Source organism: Acipenser ruthenus, chromosome 19 (genome assembly GCF_902713425.1).
Source record: "Acipenser ruthenus chromosome 19, fAciRut3.2 maternal haplotype, whole genome shotgun sequence".
Taxonomy (NCBI): Eukaryota; Metazoa; Chordata; class Actinopteri; order Acipenseriformes; family Acipenseridae; genus Acipenser; species Acipenser ruthenus.
In genome coordinates, this window is record NC_081207.1 from 13,535,664 (window position 1) to 13,559,077 (window position 23,414).

A 23,414-nucleotide genomic window follows, 5' to 3' on the forward strand; every position below is an offset into this window, starting at 1 on the left:
CTACCTGCCGAGTTCCTTCAAAAACTGTGTGCAAGTGTACCTAGAAGAATTGATGCTGTTTTGAAGGCAAAAGGTGGTCACACCAAATAATAATTTGATGTAGATTTTTCTTCTGTTCACTCACTTTGCATTTTGTTAATTGATAAATATATACTATTAACATGTCTATTTTTGAAAGCATTCTTACTTTACAGCATTTTTTCACACCTGCCTAAAACTTTTGCACAGTACTGTACATAAAACATAACAATTCTTAAAAAATAAATTAAGTACAGTGTTAGCCAAAACATATGACTGTTTAGTACTTCTGTTTTTTGGGTTTTATTAATTGTATTTTTCAGTGCTTTTATATTTAGCTATTTGAGTTTTATGTAAACCTGTTTTTTTTCGGGGCTTTCGTTTTTGATATACTGTATGAAATTAGTGTTTTCAGTTATTTTCCAAAATGCTTGAGCATTTTTTTTTTCTTCTGTCAAAATATGTATAGTAGTAACTGACAGTACTTGCACATTTAAGTTGTACCTTCTTTCCTTTGCTGTCTCCCACAACGAAATCCCTATGGTCACGGGCACATTCTTCTGCGGTTTTTGTGTGTGTAGGCATTTTTGTACATTTCGCCACAAAAACTTGGGTACATTTTAAGGTACCTTGAGTTAAAAAATACAATGTATAGACTGGAGTGAAAAGCTTTGAGAATTCAAATGTGGACTCATATACCTCTGTACAAGCGAGCCGGCCCAGGGCCGTACCGAGCCCTCACGGTGCGGTTAAGAGGAGCCTGGGTTATTTTTCTACTGTAGAGCCGAGCTGACCTCACACGAAACAAAAGATAATTGTTATTAATTATTAAGAACATAAGAAGAACATAAGAAAGTTTACAAACGAGAGGAGGCCATTCAGCTCATCTTGCTCGTTTGGTTGTTAGTAGCTTATTGATCCCAGAATCTCATCAAGCAGCTTCTTGAAGGATCTTAGGTTGTCCGCTTCAAAAACATTACTTCAACATTACTTCCCTTGATTTAAATTCAACACGTCTCACAATATATCCGAGCATCATGTTGGCCTTTTTTATACCTTCCCCACATTGTCTAGATGAAGACATTTCTGAGTCAACATAAATTCCTAAGTCTTTTTCATAGATTCCTTCTTCAATTTCAGTATCTCCCATATGATATTTATAATGCACATTTTTTTGCCTGCATGCAATACTTTACACTTTTCTCCATTAAATGTTATTTGCCATGTGTCTGCCCAGTTCTGAATGCTGTCTAGATCATTTTGAATGACCTGGCAACAGTGTTTGCCACTCCTCCTATTTTTGTGTCGTCTGCAAATTTAACGAGTTTGCTTACTAGACCAGAATCTAAATCATTAATGTAGATTAGGAATAGCAGAGGACCTAATACTGATCCCTGTGGTACACCACTGGTTACCTCGCTCCATTTTGAGGTTTCTCCTCTAATCAGTACATGTTAACCACTCCTTAATCCATGTGCATGCATTTCCTTGAATCCCTACTGCATTCAGTTTGAGAATTAATCTTTTATGCGGGACTTTGTCAAAAGCTTTCTGGAAATCTAAATAAACCATGTCGTATGCTTTGCAATTATCCATTTTCAATGTTGCATCCTCAAAAAAGTCAAGCAGGTTAGTTAGACATGATCTCCCTTTCCTAAAACCATGCTGACTGTCTCCCAGGATATTGTTACCAGGTAATTTTCCATTTTGGATCTTATTATACTTTCCATAAGTTTCCATATAATAGAAGTCAGGCTTATTGGTCTGTAGTTACCTGGTTCGGTTTTGTCTCACTTTTTGTGGATCGGTATTACGTTTGCTGTTTCCCAGTCTGTCGGTACAACCCCTGTGTCAAGAGACTGTTGCATGATCTTGGTTAGCGGTTTGTAAATAACTTCTTTCATTTCTTTGAGTACTATTGGGAGGATCTCATCCGGCCCAGGGGATTTGTTTATTTTAAGAACTCCTAGTCCCTTTAACACTTCTGCCTCTGTTATGCTAAAGTTATTTAAAATTGGATAGGAACAGGTCGCCATGTCGGGCATGTTGTCCGTGTCCTCCTTTGTAAAAACCTGTGAAAAGTAATCCATTTTTAATATATTTGCTATTTTTTTTTCTTCATCTATGATTTTGCCATTTGTGTCTCTTAGACATTTAATCTCCTCTTTGAATGTTCTCTTGCTGTTATAATATTGGAAAAACATTTTGGAATTGGTTTTAGCCCCCTTAGCAATATTGATTTCTATCTCGCTTGGCCTTTCTAACTTCCTTTTGACTTGTGTTTGCATTTCCAAGTACTCTTTCTGGGTACTTTGTTTTTGGTCCATTTTAAATGCTCTGTAAAGTGCCTTTTTTCGCTGAATAATTTTTTTTAATTGATCTATTAAACCATTTTGGCCATTTTTTTTTTAGATTTAGATTTGTCTACTTTTGGGATGTAATTGTTTTGCGCCTCTAGTACTACATTTTTAAACGGCCATCCTTTTTCTGTGGATGTTTTCTCTATTTTACTCCAATCGACTTCTGTTAGTCTCTGTTTCATACCTTCATAGTTTGCTTTTCTAAAATTGTAAACCTTAGCTTTAGTCATTACTTTTGGGGTTTTAAAAAATACTTCAAATGAGACCATGTTGTGGTCTGAGTTTGCCAATGGCTCTCTGACCTCTGTTTTAGTTATTCGGTCTTCATTATTTGAAAAGACTAAATCAAGGCATGCCTCCCCTCTAGTCGGTGCCTTGACAAATTGCGTTAGGAAGCAGTCATTTGTCATTTCCACCATTTCAATTTCGTCCGTTGTGCTCCCCACCGGGTTTTCCCATTTTATACAGGGGAAGTTGAAATCCCCCATTAGTATGGCTTCTCCTTTTCTACACGCATTTCGAATGTTATTGTATAACAGATTATTTTGCTCAGCGTCTGAATTTGGCGGTCTATAGCATGCTACTATTATTATGCCCTTTGAAATTGTGTCCATTATTCTGACCCATATTGATTCTGCATTGTTTTCTTTGTCCTGATTTAACACTTGGTCTTCAAGACTATTTCTTATGTATAGCGCTACCCCTCCGCCTCTTCTGACCTGCCTGACTATCCTATACAGTGTGTACCCACTAATATTATATTTGTCTCCATCACTCTCAGACAACCAAGTTTCTGTAACACCTATTACATCGTAGTTACTTGTTAGTGCAGTAGCTTCAAGTTCTAACATTTTGTTTCTGAGACTTCTAGCATTAACCCTTTGCGGTCCATTGTCGGACTGGGTCCGACATTGCAATTATTCCTCACAGGTCCTTTGTTGGACTGGGTCCGACATCATTATAGCAACGCAATAAACGGGTGTCTAGTCGTTTTTTCTCCGGAAAAAGCCGAGAAAACCATTCAATTGCCGAGTGGGAGCGACAGGAGCCGAGACAAGTCGAAAAAAAAAAAAAAAAAAATCTCATGAATAGTCATACATGGTATCAGGTATCAGATAACGGGGGCGGTCTGAAGTAAACAAGTTGGCTGACTGAATCAGCGCACAGAAAACACGGACATTTGCAGAGCTTTTTTGAGATGTTATAGTAATAAAATAATGACTTGGATCGCATTATTGAGGAGTTTGGTGATAAAACGAGTGATCCGGAGATGATCGATCGGTATGTACGACTTATTATTATTATTATTATTATTATTATTATTTATTTCTTACATAGGTGAACGCTATAGCAAACGAAAGGGTGGGGCGGGGCTGGAGATGCCTAGTGAGTGCTTTGTTGATATGCAGGGCCATTTAAACCCGTTTGACTGTGGAAAAAAAATACTTTTAAACAGCGCGTCTAAAATCAACTGCGCGTGTGAAAATTAACTAGACCTGACGCGCAATTAATAAATGGACCGCAAAGGGTTAAGATAAATACATTTTAATAGTGGTCTTACCTGAGTTGTTGCCCTTGTTTTGATGTGGTCTCCCTTCTATTTTTTTGTTTTCTCCCCCCTTCCTTTCTAGTTTAAATGCTTCTGGACCTCCTCAAGGATCCTTTCTCCGAGTAGATTGATTCCCTTTCTGTTTTAAGTGCAGTCCGTCCCACCTATATAGATAGTCCTTGTTGTAGAATGTGCTCCAATGTTCAAGAAAGGTGAAGCCTTCCTGTGTGCACCACGATTTTAGCCATGCATTTTGATTTTGTATTTCCAGCTGTCCATATGGCCCTTTGTAAGGTGCCGGCAGTATCCCAGAAAATACCACAGTTTTGGTCTTGTCTTTTAATTTGTTTTGCAGGGATCTTGGTCTGTCTCTTCCAATGTTGTTTGTACCGATGTGGACGACTACTACAGAGTCGTCTCCTGTTCGTTCTAGGAGCCTGTCCACTTTCTCCGTGATGTGCTTGACAGAGGCTCCTGGAAGGCAGCACACTGTTGTAATAAGGGGGTCCAAACTGGTCAGCAGTGTTTATAGGGTCCTGGATGTTGTTCCTTTCATTCTCTTGATGTTGGTTTTGGTCATCTAAATGTTGAAGTGGCTCAAATTTGTTGGATGTCTGGATTTCTGGTGGTTGTGTTTGATGAAGTTTCTTTTTTTCCCTATTGTTATTTATTAACTCAATGTTGTCCCAATAAGCCTAGTTTTATTGTTTTAATAGCTGTGAGATACTGCACCCACACAGAAAAAGGTGTTTTAATAGCTATGAGAAACTGTACCCCCTCAGAAAAGGTGTTTTAATAGCTATGTATCTGAGAGATGCACTAGCTCACAGGCATATGAGTGTGTGTGTGTGTGTATATATAGGCTTAATTTGACATTAAGCAATAATTTTATATATATTTATATATATAATATGGGATCCATGATGGACTTATGTTAAAGAAAGTAAAAACATTAAACATTTTTGAAGATCTACATTTAACTATTTTACTCATAATATGTAATTTATTGAAAAAATACTGTAAATAAATGAACAATTGATACACATTCCAGGAACCAAATGTTAAAATGTAAAATTCAACAGAAAATAAATCATCCATGAAAGTAAAAATTTGCGCACAATACAAACATCCACAATTACATAGTTTTAAGGCACAGCATGAACTGCAGTACCTATTGTTTGCAATAGTTATTTATGTCATCCAGTGTTTTCAACTGCAAATTGATGAATTTAAAAAAATATATATATAGGTGATTATGTATTTTAATAACATTTTACCTGACGTTGCAACATATTCACTACTGCTGGTAGACTACAGTAGACTGCAACGTGGGTTAAATTAAACCACTGCTGACATGTTGAAATTGAAAAACCCTTTTTGACCTGTCTTCTTGAACATTCATTTTCAGATTTAAACCTCAGTTAAACCGGTTTAAATAGAATGTTGCAATTCACCTATCAATTGGATTAAATTTGTTACGCTGCAATTAACCCATGTTTTTTTTTTTCATCGCCTCTCCTGTCTCCATTCTCCCTGTCTCTGTGGAATAAAATTACAGTAAATAGAGGCTGAGATCGATGCTTTTTGTTTTTAAATCTTTTTTTAAAATGTAATCGCTGACAACAGTAGTAAACGTCATGCTTTATTCCAAGTAAACTGAATAACTAAATACTATGTTATGTGTATCGTTTGCTTTTAACAATTGTGTGTGTTTTTTTTTTGTAATTTATTTTGTCATAAACATGCAGTTTGCATTACAAGCCCGTTGTAAAAAATAAAATAAACATAAAAAAAAAACCTTGGTAAGGCATAAAAATACATTTAAATTTCAACTTTAGTTGCCTGCCATGGAAAATCACGTGAATTGTTTGCATTACTAACACAGTGTGAAAAACCATTTATTAATAAAACAACATTTTATTGAAAAATAAACAGCTAAATGTGAATATTAATATATTAGAGTGAGGGTGCACAATTGCACAGGATGCAGTTTCTCATAGGTATAGCTACACAAAAGTGAATCCCCTGTACGTCCCATAACGTGCGCATGAGTGGTAAAGCCAGCGGTGCTGAAGGGATGGATTATATCATGGGGGGGGAAAGGAACAATGTGTCTTCTGTCAGCTACTTTAAAAACACAAGATCTTTTTGAGCCTTGTTAATGTTACACTGCAACTGGAGACTGAATGGACAGAGTGAGAGAGAAACAGAGGGGGTGGGTGGAGGGCGTTTAAGAAAGACCTACAAAAACAGAAAAACTAGGTGGAGGGGGTACTGTTGTGTTTCGGAAATCTGTCCCTAAGTAATTGAGATACTATGCTTCAAGCGGAAAATGCTAATATAAGCGCAGAGCATATGCGAGTTGGTAAGAATGAGACAGCGTTGGTGTGCATGTGCAAGCCTTGTGATTAATCCTGGAGTAAATCATGAGTAAATATGTGTGCAGTATGATTTTCCAGTGACCAGGTTTTTTACGCCTCATAACAGAAAAATTATTTTGAGGTGTAGCAGTATCCTTTATTATATAATTGCAAATTGAACGACTAAAGACATCCAGAAGAAAGACAATGCCTGGGTGGCTTGCAGGTGGTGCATTTAGCAGCACCAAGGCATTTTCTTTCCGATTTATGGAAGTTGCATAAAAATAGGTTGGTTAACAAGCAAAAATAAACCAGAGCATACATGCAGTCTATCCAGCATTTAAATGCATAATGTGCACTTCTGCTGGCTCTTAAAAATGACAGAAAAAAGGTCCAGCATTCACACAACTTGAACATGTGACCTAATTTTAAGCTATGGCTTTTTTTTTTTTTTTTCGGTTTTTTTTATGGTAAATAACATTTTGTTCACTAAATTGTTCTGTGCCACAAGGTCTTTACATACGCATACATCGAAGTTTTGTGGAGAGTCACCAAACAAACAAAAATAATGTTGAGGTCCTACTATTCTATACAATCTAAAACAAAGCCAGCAATCCGTTTGTCTGTGACACATCCCAACATTACCAAGCTCATACATTGTTTTGAAGATTATATGAGCTATATTTACAAATCATTTTCTGTCAAGTTCACTGGACTGTTTTAAAAGGAAAAACAAAATACAAGTAAATAATACAAGGCAAGTGGTGACCTGCGCATAACAACACATCATCATAATAATAATAATAATAATAATAATAATAATGTTGCACTTTAAAGTACTTTAAAAAGTTAATAAACAAAAAGGATTAAAGAAGGAATTGCAGTAAGTTGTATATATAAAATGTATAACAATAAAATAATTTTGTTGAAAATATCAGTTCAACTATACTACTATCGTCCTGCTGTCTTCGTACTGGGCTTCAAATCAGACAACTACTACTGGTACCACGGAAAGAATACTACAACTGTACAATTACTACTAATAAATGATAACAATAAAACTGTTGGATATATAAGGATGTTCAATAACTCAGATCTGTAGATTTTACAAGTCCAACCATTATTTTACAATGGAGTTGCCGGAGGTCAGGGTGGTAACCTTTTATTAAAACAAGACCTGTTTTGTAGTGGGACACCGCATCTCTAGTATGTCCAATAGGAATGCATGGGCAGGGTCATGTATTTATTTCCAGTCTTTTGGATAGTTTCCAAGTCGTGTCTGGTGTGGATTGACATTCGGCGACTTTGCTTGCTTGCATCGCTCGAGTACAACGTGGAGGCAGTTTTAGAATTGCAGTTAGCCACTGTGGCTAAAGTAACTTAACATTTTTAGCCACACTGGAAAAATTTAATCCACTTAACAATACTGTAAACAAGTTAAACATACTGTTTCACAAGGCAAAGTGTATTTTATTTGAAAACACGTAGTTATTTAAATGCCAGACTCTACATAGTCCAATTGACTATTACCACAATTGTTAGTTTCTAACCCTGCACAGCGATGTATTTAAAATAAATAGCATTACATTTTACCTGGTGGATCTTTACTTCCATTGTCAACAGACTGGATTAATTTCACCCATGTTTAGATAGAACCTTGAGCTCAGTCTGTTAATTTGAAGCCTCTCTGTTGTTTACTACCATTACTAGTGTAATGAAGGAGCTACAGGCTGTTCAGATAAGTCAGACGCAGGCAGATTGGTAACTGGCATTTCTTGAGTTAACTCATTCTCAAGGAGTCCAAATCAAAACAACAATAGAAATTATAAATTTTCAGACATTTTAAAGTTTTATAAAGCACATATCAGTAGCAGTATTGTATTGAAGCACCAAAGCGCAGCTCCGTCCTGAATTTCAGCAGCACACCACTGGATTGGAATGTAAACAAACACACGTTTGAAACTCATGTTATCTCACTCTTATCACATTAGAGTGGGATAGCACAAATGTTTCCCACACTAGATATACCATGCTTGTGGTATAAAGCTAATCAGAAACAAAAAAAGAGAATTTGTTGATGTGAGAATTTGAACAAGAAGAATCTGTGTTTGTCCCAGCAGAATTGTGAAAGTATTGATTTTTTTTTTCTTCTGACTTTGTTATGCATGATTTGTTTTCGCTGGTTAGGGAATTAAAGGAGTTCTTTGGGAGTAATCAGTCCCTTTCTTCATCATGTGTTCCTTTTCCTAGTGACCTAATCTGGAGCAGAGCAGTTTCGGTACTGTGATCTGGCCGGAAGCCAGACTGCAGAGATTCAAGCAGATTGTTGTCTGTGAGATGTTTTGTCAGCTGGCTGGCTACAGCCATTTCAAGAGTTTTGGAGAGAAAAGGTTGGATATGGAACGGAAGTTGGATAAGACAGCCGGGTCAAGGGAGGGTTTGTTGAGCACTGGTGTTACTCGGGCAGTCTTGAGGGTAGCAGAAACCAGGGACAGGTTGAGAGTGTGCATAATGGAAGGAGCAAGGTCAGGAGCAGAGAGACAGACGAGATTTGTTGGCCAGGGGTCCAAGGGGCACGTGGTAGTTGTTGATTTCAGCAGTAGGATGGAGACATCAGTAATGGAGAGAGGAAAGAAGGAAGAGAGAGCAGGAGGGGCAATCAGTGGAGAGTCAAGGTGGTCAACTACTACACTGGGTTTGTGGCAGGAGAGCGTAGAATAAATGGTGTCGATTTTGTTCCGAAAGAAAAAAATCATGGAGAGAAATCATGGCAGGTAAGAGAAGAGGATGAATGGGAGGTGGATTTACCGATGGCTGGATGCAGGATTTGGTCAGTGGTTTTGAAGAGAATATTTGGTTTACCGTGTCCCATAGATATGATTTCTGAGAAGTACCTCACCCTGGCAGCAGCGAGCGCACGCCTGTAGCTACTAAGGTGATCGGTCGATCGATGTGTTTCTTGACTATTTTGGTTGTAAGCGGGGCAACAGTGTCAATGATCTGAGTAAGGGCTGCGTTGTAGAGGGCCACCGCATCATCGACCGAAGACGGAAGAGTACCAGTCAGAGGGGAAGAAGAGACACATTCCAAGAGTATTATAGGATTTAGCAGGTTTTTGGGACGGAAGGAAATAACAGTATCAGTAGTAGCTGAAAGTGCAGGAAGATTAATATTGGCAGTGATTTAAGAAATGGTCAGAGAGAGAGATCTGTGACTGATTGGAGATATCAAGACCCCTGGTGATGAGCAGATCCAGGGTGTGTCCACGGGTGTGAGTCGGAAAATTGACAGATTGAGAGAGTCCAAGGCAGTCCAGCAGCGTGACAAAGTCGGTCACTAGAGGGGAAGGAGGCAAATCGACATGGATGTTGAAATCGCCTAGGAGTAGAATTTTGTCAGTTGAAGTGCAGATTAGGGAGAGGAATTGCGAGAACTCCGCAATAAAAGCAGAGTTATTCTTTGGTGAACGATAGATAACAGCAAGGGTGAGGGACATGGGAGAGAGGAGCTTTAGAGCAAGATGCTCAAACGAAGAGAAGCCTGTCCTAGAGAGTTGAAGCGGCAAGCACAGGGTTGGCAATAACAGCAGTGTCCCCACCTCTACCAGTGAGGTGTGGCTTGCCAAAGAGCGAGTTGCCATTTGGAGTGGATAGATGTAGCGAGTGTTACTTACATAGTACCAGGTTTCTGCTAGATCAAGATTAGTATCAGTTATAAGTTCATTGAGAAGCAGAGATTTGTTACTCGGAGAACGGCAATTTAGGAAGGAGAATTTACAGTATGTAGCAGGCAGTACAGGGGGAGAGGGAGGTAGTAGTGGTATCTGGGGTTGTCAAATACCGATACTTTTGATACTACCGCGATACCAAATTTCAAAAACGGTTCTGAGCTTCATTAATTATGCATTCGGTAATCATGTGAAAGACGGAGTCTTACTAAAAAAAAAAAGCTTCCCTTTATGTCAGCGCAGGGACACCATACACTCCAGGTGGAAACAACGACGAGACAGGATTTAGGAGTAAAAGGTTAAGATGGAAGGCACACAAGCCTAGCGGCCTGCGCTCTTAGAAAAAGAGAACAGCAGAGTGCTGTTAGGAAATATTTCGTTTATGAAGCGAATGAGCAGGGCAAAACAAAAGATCCATCCAAGCCCATATGCAAACGGTGCTTTAAGACGGTACAAACAAAAGGAGGCAACACCTCAAATTTAGCAAAGCATTTGGCGGACAGGCACCCTGACCTCTTCAAATAATTCAGACAGGTTAGTGACAGCGTAGATTATAACAGTGTAACAATTTTTTTTTTTTTTTTTGGTTCCTGGGTAGTAAGTGCTATTTCCTAATTGCTTATGCCTCAAAAGTATAGAAAATGGCTATTATTCCCCACGAACTTTGCTTTTGTGACCAGGACAGTGATATTTTGAAATTCACCTATTTCCAATGAGAAAACGGGCGAATTTGTGTCTTTTCGTTCACATAGTCAGAAAAAAACAACATATGAATCCAAATTAACATGTATTTATACTAAAGTAATACAAAAATGACTACAAAAGATTTAGAAGTGAGTAGTTTTTCGAGATTTACGATTATACTGTAAATCACTTTCACGAATCAGCCCCCAAATGTAGTCTACATTTTGTACCAAAAAAAATGCCATGTTTTGGGATCACAGCTGTTCCTGTTGCCCACCTAGAGTACAGTAAAGTGCTTACGAGAAGGTGGTGTATACTGAAGATCTACACAGACGCATACACTTCATGCACAAAGCCTTCAATGTAGCAGCAACCTTTTAAACAGTCTACTGTAGCTATTCCAGTGCTATTTATAGGTGCTAAGCCTCTGATATTGCTTAAAACGAGCCCCTTCCTTCCTGAGCAGCTGCCATCCCACAGCGCTGCTATGAACTGGTGCTGCTGGGACACACGGCTCCAAATCACGGGCTGTGGAAATCAAATTCTACAAAACAAACGCTGCTCAGTAAAATCTCCAGTAAGGAAGTGATTGATTGCTGTGTTTTTTTTCCCCTTAGAACATAAGAACATAAGAGTTTACAAACGAGAGGAGGGCATTCAGCCCATTTGCTCGTTTGGTTGTTAGTAGCTTATTGATCCCAGAATCTCATCAAGCAGCTTCTTGAAGGATCCCAGGGTGTCGGCTTCAACAACATTACTGGGGAGTTGGTTCCAGACCCTCACAATTCTCTGTGTAAAAAAGTGCCTCCTATTTTCTGTTCTGAATGCCCCTTTATCTTATCTCCATCTGGTCCATGTTTCTTTTTTCATGTCAAAGTCCCCTGGGTCGACATTGTCTATACCTTTTAGGATTTTGAATGTTTGAATCAGATCGCCGCATAGTCTTTGTTCAAGACTGAATAGATTCAATTCTTTTAGCCTGTCTGCATACGACATGCCTTTTAAACCCGGGATAATTCTGGTTGCTCTTCTTTGCACTCTTTCTAGAGCAGCAATATCCTTTTTGTAACGAGGTGACCAGAACTGAACACAATATTCTAGGTGAGGTCTTACTAATGCATTGTAAAGTTTTAACATTGATTCCCTTGATTTAAATTCAACACTTCTCACAATATATCCGAGCATCTTGTTGGCCTTTTTATAGCTTCCCCACATTGTCAACATAAACTCCTAGGTCTTTTTCATAGTTCCCTTCTTCAATTTCAGTATCTCCCATATGATATTTATAATGCACATTTTTATTGCCTGCATGCAATACTCTGAATGCTGTCTAAATCAATTTGAATGACCTTTGCTGCTGCAACAGTGTTTGCCACTCCTCCTATTTTTGTGTCGTCTGCAAATTTAACAAGTTTGCTTACTAGACCAGAATCTAAATCATTAATGTAGATTTGGAATAGCAGAGGACCTAATACTGATCCCTGTGGTACACCACTGGTTACCTCGCTCCATTTTGAGGTTTCTCCTTTAATCAGTACTTTCTGTTTTCTATATGTTAACCACTCCCTAATCCATGTGCATGCATTTCCTTGAATCCCTACTGCGTTCAGTTTGAGAATTAATCTTTTATGCGGGACTTTGTCAAAAGCTTTCTGGAAATCTAAATAAACCATGTTGTATACTTTGCAATTATCCATTGTCAATGTTGCATCCTCAAAAAAGTCAAGCAGGTTAGTTAGACACGATCTCCCTTTCCTAAAACCATGCTGACTGTCTCCCAGGATATTGTTACCATATAGGTAATTTTCCATTTTGGTTCTTATTATAGTTTCCATAAGTTTACATATAATAGAAGTCAGGCTTATTGGTCAGCAGTTACCTGGTTCGGTTTTTTCTCCCTTTTTGTGGATCTGTATTACGTTTGCAATTTTCCAGTCTGTCGGTACAACCCCTATGTCAAGAGACTATTGCATGATCTTTGTTAGCGGTTTGTAAATAACTTCTTTCATTTCTCTGAGTACTATTGGGAGGATCTCATCTGGCCCAGGGGATTTGTTTATTTTAAGAGCTCCTAGTCCCTTTAACACTTCTGCCTCTGTTATGCTAAAGTTATTTAAAATTGGATAGGAACAGGTCGACATGTGGGGCATGTTGTCCGTGTCCTCCTTTGTAAAAACCTGTGAAAAGTAATCATTTAATGTATTTGCTATTTTTTTTTCTTCATCTATGATTTTGCCATTTGTGTCTCTCAGACATTTAATCTCCTCTTTGAATGTTCTCTTGCTGTTATAATATTGGAAACACATTTTGGAATTGGTTTTAGCAATACTGATTTCTATCTCTGTCTTGGCCTTTCTAACTTCCTTTTTGACTTGTGTTTGCAGTTCCAACTACTCTTTTTCTGTGTACTTTTGTTTTTGGTCCCTTTTAAGCGCTCTGTAAAATGCCTTTTTTGCTGAATATTTTTTTAAATTAATCTTTTAAACCAGTTTGGCCATTTTGTTTTAGATTTTACATTTGTCTACTTTTGGGATGTAATTGTTTTGCGCCTCTAGTACTACATCTTTTCAAAAACAGCCATCCTTTTTCTGTGGATGTTTTCTCTATTTAACTCCAATCAACTTCTGTTAGTCTCTGTTTCATACCTTCATATTTTGGTTTTCTAAAATTGTAAACCTTAGCTTTAGTCATTACTTTTGGGGTTTTAAAAAATACTTCAAATGAGACCATGTTGTGGTCTGAGTTTGCTAATGGCTCTCTGACCTCTGTTTTAGTTATTCTGTCTTCATTATTTGAAAAGACTAAATCAAGGCATGCCTCCCCTCTAGTCGGTGCCTTGACAAATTGCATTAGGAAGCAGTCATTTGTCATTTCCACCATTTCAATTTCATCTGTCGTGCTCCCCACCGGGTTCTCCCATTTATATGGGGGAAGTTGAAATCCCCATTAGTATGGCTTCTCCTTTTCTACACGCATTTCGAATGTCATTGTATAACAGATTTTTTTTTTTTTTTTCTCAGCGTCTGAATTTGGCGGTCTATAGCATGCTCCTATTATTATGCCCTTTGAATTTGTGTCCATTTATTCTGACCCATATTGATTCGGCATTGTTTTCTTTGTCCTGATTTAACACCTGGTCTTCTATTTCTTATGTGTAGTGCTACCCCTCCGCCTCTTCTGTCCTGCCTGTCTTTCCTATACAGTGTGTACCCAGTAATATTCGTCTCCATCACTCTCAGACAACCAAGTTTCTGTAACACCTATCGCATCGTAGTTACTTGTTAGTGCAGTAGCTTCAAGTTCTAACATTTTGTTTCTGAGACTTCTAGCATTAAGATAAATACATTTAATAGTGGTCTTACCTGAGTTGTAGCCCTTGTTTTGATGTGGTCTCCCTTCTGTTTTTTTGTTTTCTCCCGCCTTCCTTTCTAGTTTAAATGCTTCTGGACCTCCTTAAGGATCTGTTGGAAAACATGGATCGAGAATTGATTAGCAGTTTGCTACGCATGTGGACTGGCAGAGCTATACTGGTGTTCTTTTCTGAAAAGAAACTAATATTGCAGATAGCAGACTGTTTGGTTCAAATTGCATGTACTGCTAACAATTGATAAGAGACCTTGTGTCTACAAGCTTCTTGTCCAACATTGACTGCAAGCTAACAAGATAACAGTGCTAAGGACCAGAAGGGGCCAGGCTCTAAGACTTTTGGGAATACAAAGCATAAAGGGGCTAAAAGGCTCCCAGGGACTGCCGTTGGACCCAAAGGTTCACAGGGAGAGTAAGAGATAATGCCACTGGACTCAAAGGGTCTAAGGCAAAACGGAGAGATAGTTACAAGGAAGATGACAAAAACCAGATGTATGGACCTTTTTGGGGCACCAGGGGTTTGAGGAATGCACTGAGTTCAGAGGTCGTCACACTGGACTACACACACACACACACACACACTCACACTAAATGAAATATATGTTAACAGGATAATGAGTTGTACCTTTTCTATTGGTTAAGTGTCAGAGAAAGAGGAGGAGAGAGACACCTATGCAGAAGGGTATTTAATGTCATGCAACAATTGTAAGAACGAGTATTCTGTTTGTCCTGTACCTGGGACCAGACTCCCTGCATATTTCAATAAACCTAACAACTGACTGAAGAAAAGGACTCTGTGCAGTTTCTTGAATCTACTTACTCACCATCCTCTTTTTTAAGTTACATCAGGATCCTTTTCTCCAAGTAGATTGGTTCCCTTTCTGTTTTAAGTGCAGTCCGTCCCACCTATATAGATAGTCCTTGTTGTAGAATGTGCTCCAATGTTCAAGAAAGGTGGAGCCTTCCTGTGTGCACCACGATTTCAGACATGCATTTTGATTTTGTATTTCCAGCTGTCCATATGGTCCTTTGCAAGGTGCCGGCAGTATCCCAGAAAATACCACAGTTTTGGTCTTGTCTTTCAGTTTCCTTCCTTGCTCTCTGAATTTGCTTTGCAGGGATCTTGGTCTGTCTCTTCCAATGGTGTTTGTACCGATGTGGACGACTACTACCGGGTCGTCTCCTGTTCGTTCTAGGAGCCTGTCCACGTTGTCAGTGATGTGCTTGACAGAGGCTCCTGGAAGGCAGCACACTGTTGTAGTAAGGGGGTCCAGACTGCGAACTGAACTTGCTGTGTTTCTCACTATGGAGTCCCCAACAATCATGACCTCCCTTCTTTTTGCTGCCTGGTCAGCACTGTTTATAGGGTCCTGGATGTTGTTCCTTTCATTCTCTTCATGTTGGTTTTGGTCATCTAAATGTTGAAGTGGCTCAAATTTGTTGGATGTTTGGATTTCTTGTGTTTGTGCTTGACGAAGTTTCTTTTTTTCCCTGCTTCTGCCTATCTGAACCCAGCTGTTTCGACTCTCTTCCATCTCCCTGGTGGCATTCAGTCTGCTAGGGGTGCAGACTTCCATGAATTGTGGGTGTGTCAGCTCCTCAAACTCCTGTTGCTGTCTCATTTCCTCCAGCTGCATTTCTAACAGACTTACTCGTTGAAGCAAGCCCTGGATCGTGCGGCACTTTACACACACTTGGTTGAGCTCTGTTGGGTTTTCTCGGATTTCCCACATCATGCAGTTGTCACAGATTACTGGCTTGAAGACCATGTGTGTGTTTTTTTTTTTTTTTTTTTTTTTTTGGAAGTTCAGTTTAGTTTCTGCAGCTTTCAAACTGCTTCTAGGGGACCCCTTGCATGAGAAATAGGCATCTGTTTCACACGATGCAGTGCACTGGTCTCCTTGTAACCCCTGTGTGCAAAGCTTCATTAACATGCACCACAGGCTGCAGTCTCTGCTGATTTTATGATATTTTGCAGTTTTTATTAGTTTGTTTTTTATGCTAGGTTCTGGACAGCAGTCATGACTTCAGTCTTGTCATGGGAAGATCAATATGTTTTTGATTTTATAATAAATAAATATTTGGCCCAAAATAAAAAAAATAAGTGTTTAAACATTTGGTGTAGAACATGAAAACCCAACAGTGGTATCATAGTACTCAGTGGCTGCACTTCAGCACTCCAGGGTGCTTGTATTATCAGGGCATTAAGTTAAGTCATGAAGGGCAAGACAATGTTGCCTTCATTGGGCGTGAAAATTCAGGGGCATCAAGGCAGTTCGAAGGGTCAGAAAGGCAAAATATAAATCCAATCCAAGGGCACCAAGGCAATTTCATATTAATTCATAAAACAACAAAAAATAAATACAAATAAGTTAATTCAAACAAACAAAAATCAATGTTTTCTGGGTGATACACACACTAATTAAACAAAAATAAAATATAGGTCACTTTTTTCCATTGTAAAAATAAAATGGTCTAAAAATATCCAACTTTTAAAAACAAACTTTCCTAATGAAAAAATACAAAGGGTAATTTGGGAAAAAATAAATATTCAGGTTATTTTTACTAAAGTCTGTCACCCTGTTAACAAGAGCTAACATTGTAACCCCTTTTGTGAAAGCACACGTTTTACTAGTTTAAAAAGCAGAACTACGTAAGGTAGTGAGAAGGGATTACACAAAAATAAATGAAAACTGAGAACGATCCACTTCTCTATTTCGTGTTTATCTCTCTCCTACTTGTTTCTTAACGCAGGCAGCTGCTACTTGAACGATGTCCCAGTTGTTGGGCACCCTTTCTTACCTGAACAGTAGGTACATCCTAGAACACTTCGCTGCCGCTTTAGACAGCTCTTCTTCCATCTTTCTTTTTAAAGGTTTTTTGAGTTAGCATGGCGCTGACAGATGAGAAAAATCACACAGTGACACTGCCAGTGAACACTTGTCATTTGAAAATTCCTGGAGGCGCGGTCATACTGAGCTCAGTCTAACAGCGTCCCTCCCTCTGTTTGCCCATCATTAACCAATGATACAGTACACCTTTCTCGTGGCTTAGTGCTGTAAGGTGCACAGTAAAAAGAATGGCAACAATAATACATTATGATAATGAGTAATTTTCTCACAGGATGAGATTAAACGGAATTCAATTGAATTGTGACAGAACGGGCCAGCTGACGCTGATCAGGTTTGTGAATGGGTTGTAGATCAGATGTGCTGGTGTTGATGGACACAGTCAGCAATGACGGGCAGGCGTAAGTTTGTTTTTAATTTGAGAGGCATTGCGGCAAGTGGCTTGGGCACAGTGGCAATTGCCACCGGTGCCGTCGGTTATTTCGCGCCCTGAATTATTATGTTCATAGTGAGCAGTCTAACAGTCTTAAAGGAGATAACTAAGGGTTTAAAATCAATTTTCTTAGCTATTTTTATGTTGCATTGAAGATCTTTTTTATTGTTTTCTTTTTAGTCTTTAATGTGAGACATGCAGGTACAGATGGAAAGTTGCTGCTGCTAATCATAGTTTGCACTACACTACCAGCTGATTTCAGTCTCCTACAGTATCATTATATCAAATATTTGCATAGCCTTATTTTAAAATAAGTAACAAGATTCTTGGGCACAATACAATAATGTTAACATGTGATGTATTTTAAAGATGAATTGGATAGCCCTGTGTACAGTCTCTTGTTATACCTGTTTTCTAATGTTTCAGTAACCCTGCGTTTTCTTTGCCTCCTCTTCCTTTTTAGATGTGTACCCCACGCAACACCCCAGCCACCCCTCCCAACTTCCCGGATGCCATCACCATGTTCTCCAAGCTGCGTGCCTCGGAGAGCATGCACAGCAGCAACAGCCCAGTCCCAGGTTCCATGGCCTGCTCCCCGCCAGGAAACTTCAGCCCCTTCTGGGCCTCCTCGCCCCCCAGCCACCAGCCCGCCTGGCTGCCCCCCTCCTCCCCCACCGGCCACCACCTCCACTTGCAGCACCACCTCCACCAGCCCATGTGGCCCCCAGTCTCCCAGCCCGGCCGCACACAGCAGAAAAGTGTGACTGCCATCCACGGCCAGAGATGAGCCTCACAAACTCCAACAGCAGACTGGCCTGCTGTGGCGAGGGAGCAAGAACCCTTTTTTATGTTATTATTATAATAATAATAATTAATGATGAACTGTCAAATGAAGTTTTTTTTTTTTTTTGGTGTGTGCATATTCATGTGCAGTACAATAATCACACTAAAACAGGGGAGAGAACCACTAATCACAATTGGATACAAACGTTATTTCTGAGGACTACTACTAGAGCACGTGGACTTAAAAGCACTGGAAAATGTGTTGGTGTAGCAGCAAGAGTGGCACCCCTACTGGGCTGGAATAGATGCCGATTTTTTTTTTTTGTTTGTTTTTTGTATTTTTGTTCCCCTCCCCAACATGATATCAACAAGATACTCTTCATTGAAATTGAAAAGCGTTTCCATTGTTCAGGATCACATTAATTACATAGAGCGTGGATGGTACTGCTTATTAGGTGAGAACAGTCAGCACTTTTCCTAATCGTCTTTGCACAACTATTCTTAACACCAGCCTCAAGAACAAGTTTTTTTTTTTACTGTACAAACCTCTATAGCACAGCCCAGGACAGATGTTATTGATTAGCGGGCAATAATACCTTCAATAACATGCTCTTTTGTTGTCCTGGTTTGGATTGCATTAAACAAGCAAATGATGGTAATGCACTGCTTATTTCTACAGCAAACCCTCAGCGTGTCTCCGTTCTTTTGAGATTCTTTTTTTTAATTGATACCAGCAATTTAGAAAAACTCAGTTCTTCAGTTTTTCATTCCTAACTTCCTTCCATCAAACTGGTGTCTGACTCCTCTCTACACCACCAGATAGACATGTTGGCTACATCTCCAACTGAACTGTGCATGGTCCCAGTAATGAAAGATATATCCATGTTCACATCAACAACTCCTGCCACTTCCAGACCTACCATGTGACGACAGGTTGAGCGGGAAAAGGCAATTATGCCTAAACCTCAGAATACAACATCCTGTCTGGTATCCTAACTTGCAGAAAATGTCAGGGTTTATTTACATGATGCAAAGAACCACCCCAATACTGCATTGCCTTACCGCAGGGTTCCTCGGCTCCTCTGAGCCCCCTGTCCATGCAGTGGGAGGGTGAAGCTACACAGCACACCCATCCTGAAGGTTGGTGTTCACCGTGGTTAGAAACACACCACAACCACACTGTGTTCTTCAGGGACTACTTTCTCACCTTCTCTTTTATATTGAATCTGTACTACACACGTGTCTATATATGAAATTACAGATTTTGATTACTGATTACTTGGTTGGATAATTGCCAGCTTTAGCATATATATATATATATATATATATATATATATATATATATATATATATATATATATATATATATATACTTTATTTATTTTTATTTTATTTATTTTTATTTTATTTGAAATTCCTGACAAAAGCCTATACATTCTCCGCTCTCAATACATCAAACAAACTGCCCATGGATGACTGGTCTTATACCAAGGTTGTCTATAAGCTAGCTTTGTTATAACCATAGCAGCTGAATGAAAACGCAGGGTCAGGGCATCTCTCAGTAATGTTTTACAGAGAACACTACAACAGCATAACCTCTCGTGTGCTGCTCAGCTCTGCTTTCAGTACAATTACATTTAAAAAGACTATAAAATAATGGCAGCAAGTGTATGAACATCCATCATAATTTCATAGGAAAAATACCACCAAAATACTTTCCTGATGTTAATGAATGCACCTGGATTTAAACAGTTTAACAAATGAATAAGAGGGATTGGAATGTAAAGCAATGGGTAATTGCAGTTCATGTGGATTTGCAGCCCTTACTTTGCACTGTTGTAATAATAATAATGCAGAACTGGCATCTTGCAACTCACCTGCATAGTCAAATCGCCAGCTAGGGGCTCAGTTCATTCACTCTCTCACACTCCTGTTAAACTGAAAGAGTTGTAGACATATATGGAGCACCTTTTAAACTATAAGGAACAAGGTTGAGCGGACAAACAGTTCAACAAACTCCTTCAGCAGAAATGTTTGACTACCGCTCTGTTTATCAGAGCCATTGAGGCTTGAAACGACTGCAGATGGATTCACTTTGGGCACGACCTCCCCACTAGACTTCTCAAAGCTACAGTTCACCAAGATGGGTTTCTGGGGATTTCAGGATTTCCCTGTTTGGATTTGCATGCTTTAGGGGTTTGAATTGGGTGGTCAGTTTACAGCATTGCCTGAATATAATCCACTACCCAACCATAAGTATACAGGGTATACTCTGCTAAGAATCCAGGGCACACTGAGTGACTGACTGATCACACTTTCACCTGTCATCACAAAAACAAATCCTGCAAGGGTTTTCTTCATGCCGCACATTTCTCTTTAGTGTTTTAGTCTGATGCCGGTGTCCTGGGGAATAAGTAGACTGGGTAAAAAGTGGATCGCCGTCTCTAGAATTTAAAGGGAAGGTTCCATTGTTTCTAAGGTTTACGCCTACTAGTACTACGTCTGGGGAATTAGTAGATCGAGCCCAGAGAATAAGTTGGATATATTAACTACAAATAAATCATTTTAAATGAACTTTGTAAGTGTCATTTATATATCTGTTTGTTTAACAAACGTTATAGCAATTGGAGATGTTTTTGTTACATTAATGTGTAAGCAGTACTGTAAGGATAGGTATGCGAGCAATTATCAAAATTAAAGGACGATTTTCAGTCATGGACAAAATTGAGCTCCATGCTGCAATTACTAACTTAGGCCACGATGCACAGCAATCACTGATGCCCTTGTATTATTTATGCGCTCTGTTCTTTCATTTATTTTTACAGACCGTGCTCATTTTCCTATTCAAACAAAAAAATGAAATGTGTTTACTAATTTAGGTGTCATGTTTGTGTGTTTTTTTTTTTGTTTTTTTTTTTTTTTAAACTAGGATGTTAACGTTTCGTCTTTGTAAACTGTGATAGTTTATGCTAGGTAATAGACCTTGCAATACTACAATAATATTGTATGTCATTTAGAATATATTACTAAAACATTTTAATTCTGATTAAAGATTGACAACATTTTGACATGTAAAACTTAATATACAGTAAATAAATCTTTGTGATAACACATCATCTACATCTGATTAACAACAACATTTTTACAGGCAGAAAAAAGCTGACTAGCGTTTAATACTAGGCCTAGTATAAGTCAGACCGAAAATAAATAAATAAAAAAGAAAGTGGTTTGTGAACACATTACTATACGATCTGGCAAATAAAATGACCAGATAGAAAATGTTGATTGATATAGTTAACCTCCCCTTTAATCAAACCGTGCCTTCCTTTTGCCTTCCTGGGCTTGCGCGATCCACTTCCCCGGTCTACTAATTCCCTACAACACCGGAACTACTGCTTAGAAAGGTTGGTGTTTTGCATTCTAGTAACTTAACAAGTATGCTTTCCAGCAGGTGTTTGTGTTCGATGATTTATTGGCTGAAATTGAATGGTAATCATGCAGAGAGAAAGAAACAATTCCTGAAATGATATGTATGCACAGGGTGTGCTGTCCTAACCTGCATTCAGAATAATACACTGATCTTCATCAAAGCCGTGTCAGCAATATGGTTTTATTCAGGTCGATGCTGCAGATTGTATTTTACATTGTCATTTAAATTATTTTTTTATGTTTTGATTTTTAATCTGCCAGCAGCGGTTTGGTGAACAAAAAGGTTAGTATGTTTTTAGCTTTTGTGCTGTGTCACCATAATAGGCAGTTGACACGTTATAAGCAGCTTGTGCAACAAGTCTTAATTGAATGAAGCCCCTGTAGGTAGTACACTGCTGTATATTGCATTACAAATCACCATTGTATGCAACACACTGGGAGCACATTGAGGTGCATTTGAAAGCGCAGTGCTGTACACTCATCATTGTTCAGGCGCTAGGACTTTTCTGTGGTGTGATTTTGTTTGTTTGTTTGTTTGTTTTGTTTGTTTTTTTTTAATGCTGGGGATGAAATCACATAGGCGTGATAGTCCAGGAATCAGTCATCAATAGTTTCCTGGATATCAGCTGTCCATTCAAACCTTTGCAATGTATAATGTGTACCAGTCTCATAACAAAGTGCCTGGAGTCTAGTGAAATTGTGCAGTTGGTTAGATCGTGACCTGTACTGGGACTCCAAGTCAGCCGATGCAGAGCACAAATTACTCCTCTCTCTCTTTTTTTTTTTTTTTTTTTTTGGAGACCTACGGAATTGTCTGTTTACAATAACTCTGGTGTGACCTCCTGCATTGTGGATTTTCTGTTTTAAAGAATACGATATTTTTCTACACAAACCTTGATATAGGAAGCTTTGCATGTTGATGTCTTAGGAATTGATTTGTGATCTAAACAGAAAGGGATCTTAATACCTTTACTTAGATAAGGTGATGTGTGAAGGGGTCCTTCCCAGACCTGAAGGTTTCACAACTTCATTAACGGTACAGTGAAAATAGGTCTGCATTAGAGCAGGGTTATGGGCTATTGAGATTTGCTGCAGATTACATCATTGAAATAGACCCATTTATTGTTGCTTAGTTCTGTTGCCTAGTGACAGCGGATTGTTCATCTGTTCAAAAGGGCCCCTCTGTGACAATAGCAAAATGCACTCTTCAATGTGTGCTGTATTGGTAACATACACCACAGTGCAGAATGGCATTTTGCCACCCAAGGCATTTCTCACAAATAGGGGCTCCAAATGGTTTATATCAGTCTAGTTGGATCATGTTTTATGGACTTTCAACTTTTGCCATGGACCGCCGTACTGTAGATAATCTGTGCACGCCCTAGTTAGCAGCCTGACATTTCGGTGACCTGTTCTGTTGTATGATATGGTTATGAACTGCAGGAAAAAAAACGTTTAATCAAATGCCGAATTCCTTTTGTATATATGTAAAAAAAAAAAAAAAAAAAAAAAGTACCATCTTTCCTGTTTTTTTGGTTGGTTTTTTTTTTCCCCCTATTGAAATTTGTATTTGTATATTTTTAAAATAAAAAAGTATTATTTGCTACCATCCTAATGTGTCTGTGTTTGTTTGAGTCCTGTTAGCATCATGTTTTATTTGTTTCTGGGGTTAACAATAAGAGATGGGGATAGAAATAAGACTCCAATTGCACTAGAGGACTAAGGATCTTATTTAGGAACAAGTGCAAAGGTAAAGGCAATTTTCTTAATGGAATAACAGTAAATTACTAGCAAGAAGCAAATTAGTTGTATGCAGTACCAGTTGCACTTGCTTCAAAATAGAGCCCAAATAGTGT

At 38.7% G+C, this 23,414-nt stretch overlaps 1 protein-coding gene across 1 annotated transcript in view; it reads left to right on the forward strand.

The window, feature by feature from the left end:
* LOC117424091 (UBA-like domain-containing protein 2) overlaps positions 1-23,167 on the forward strand; it is a 44,542-nt gene extending 21,375 nt beyond the window's left edge. The window contains exon 3 of the mRNA XM_034040172.3: positions 17,810-23,167. Coding sequence (XP_033896063.3) covers positions 17,810-18,133 — 324 coding nt within the window. The 3' untranslated portion in view covers positions 18,134-23,167. The remainder of the gene's footprint in view (positions 1-17,809) is intronic.
* Positions 23,168-23,414: the final 247 nt, after the last annotated feature.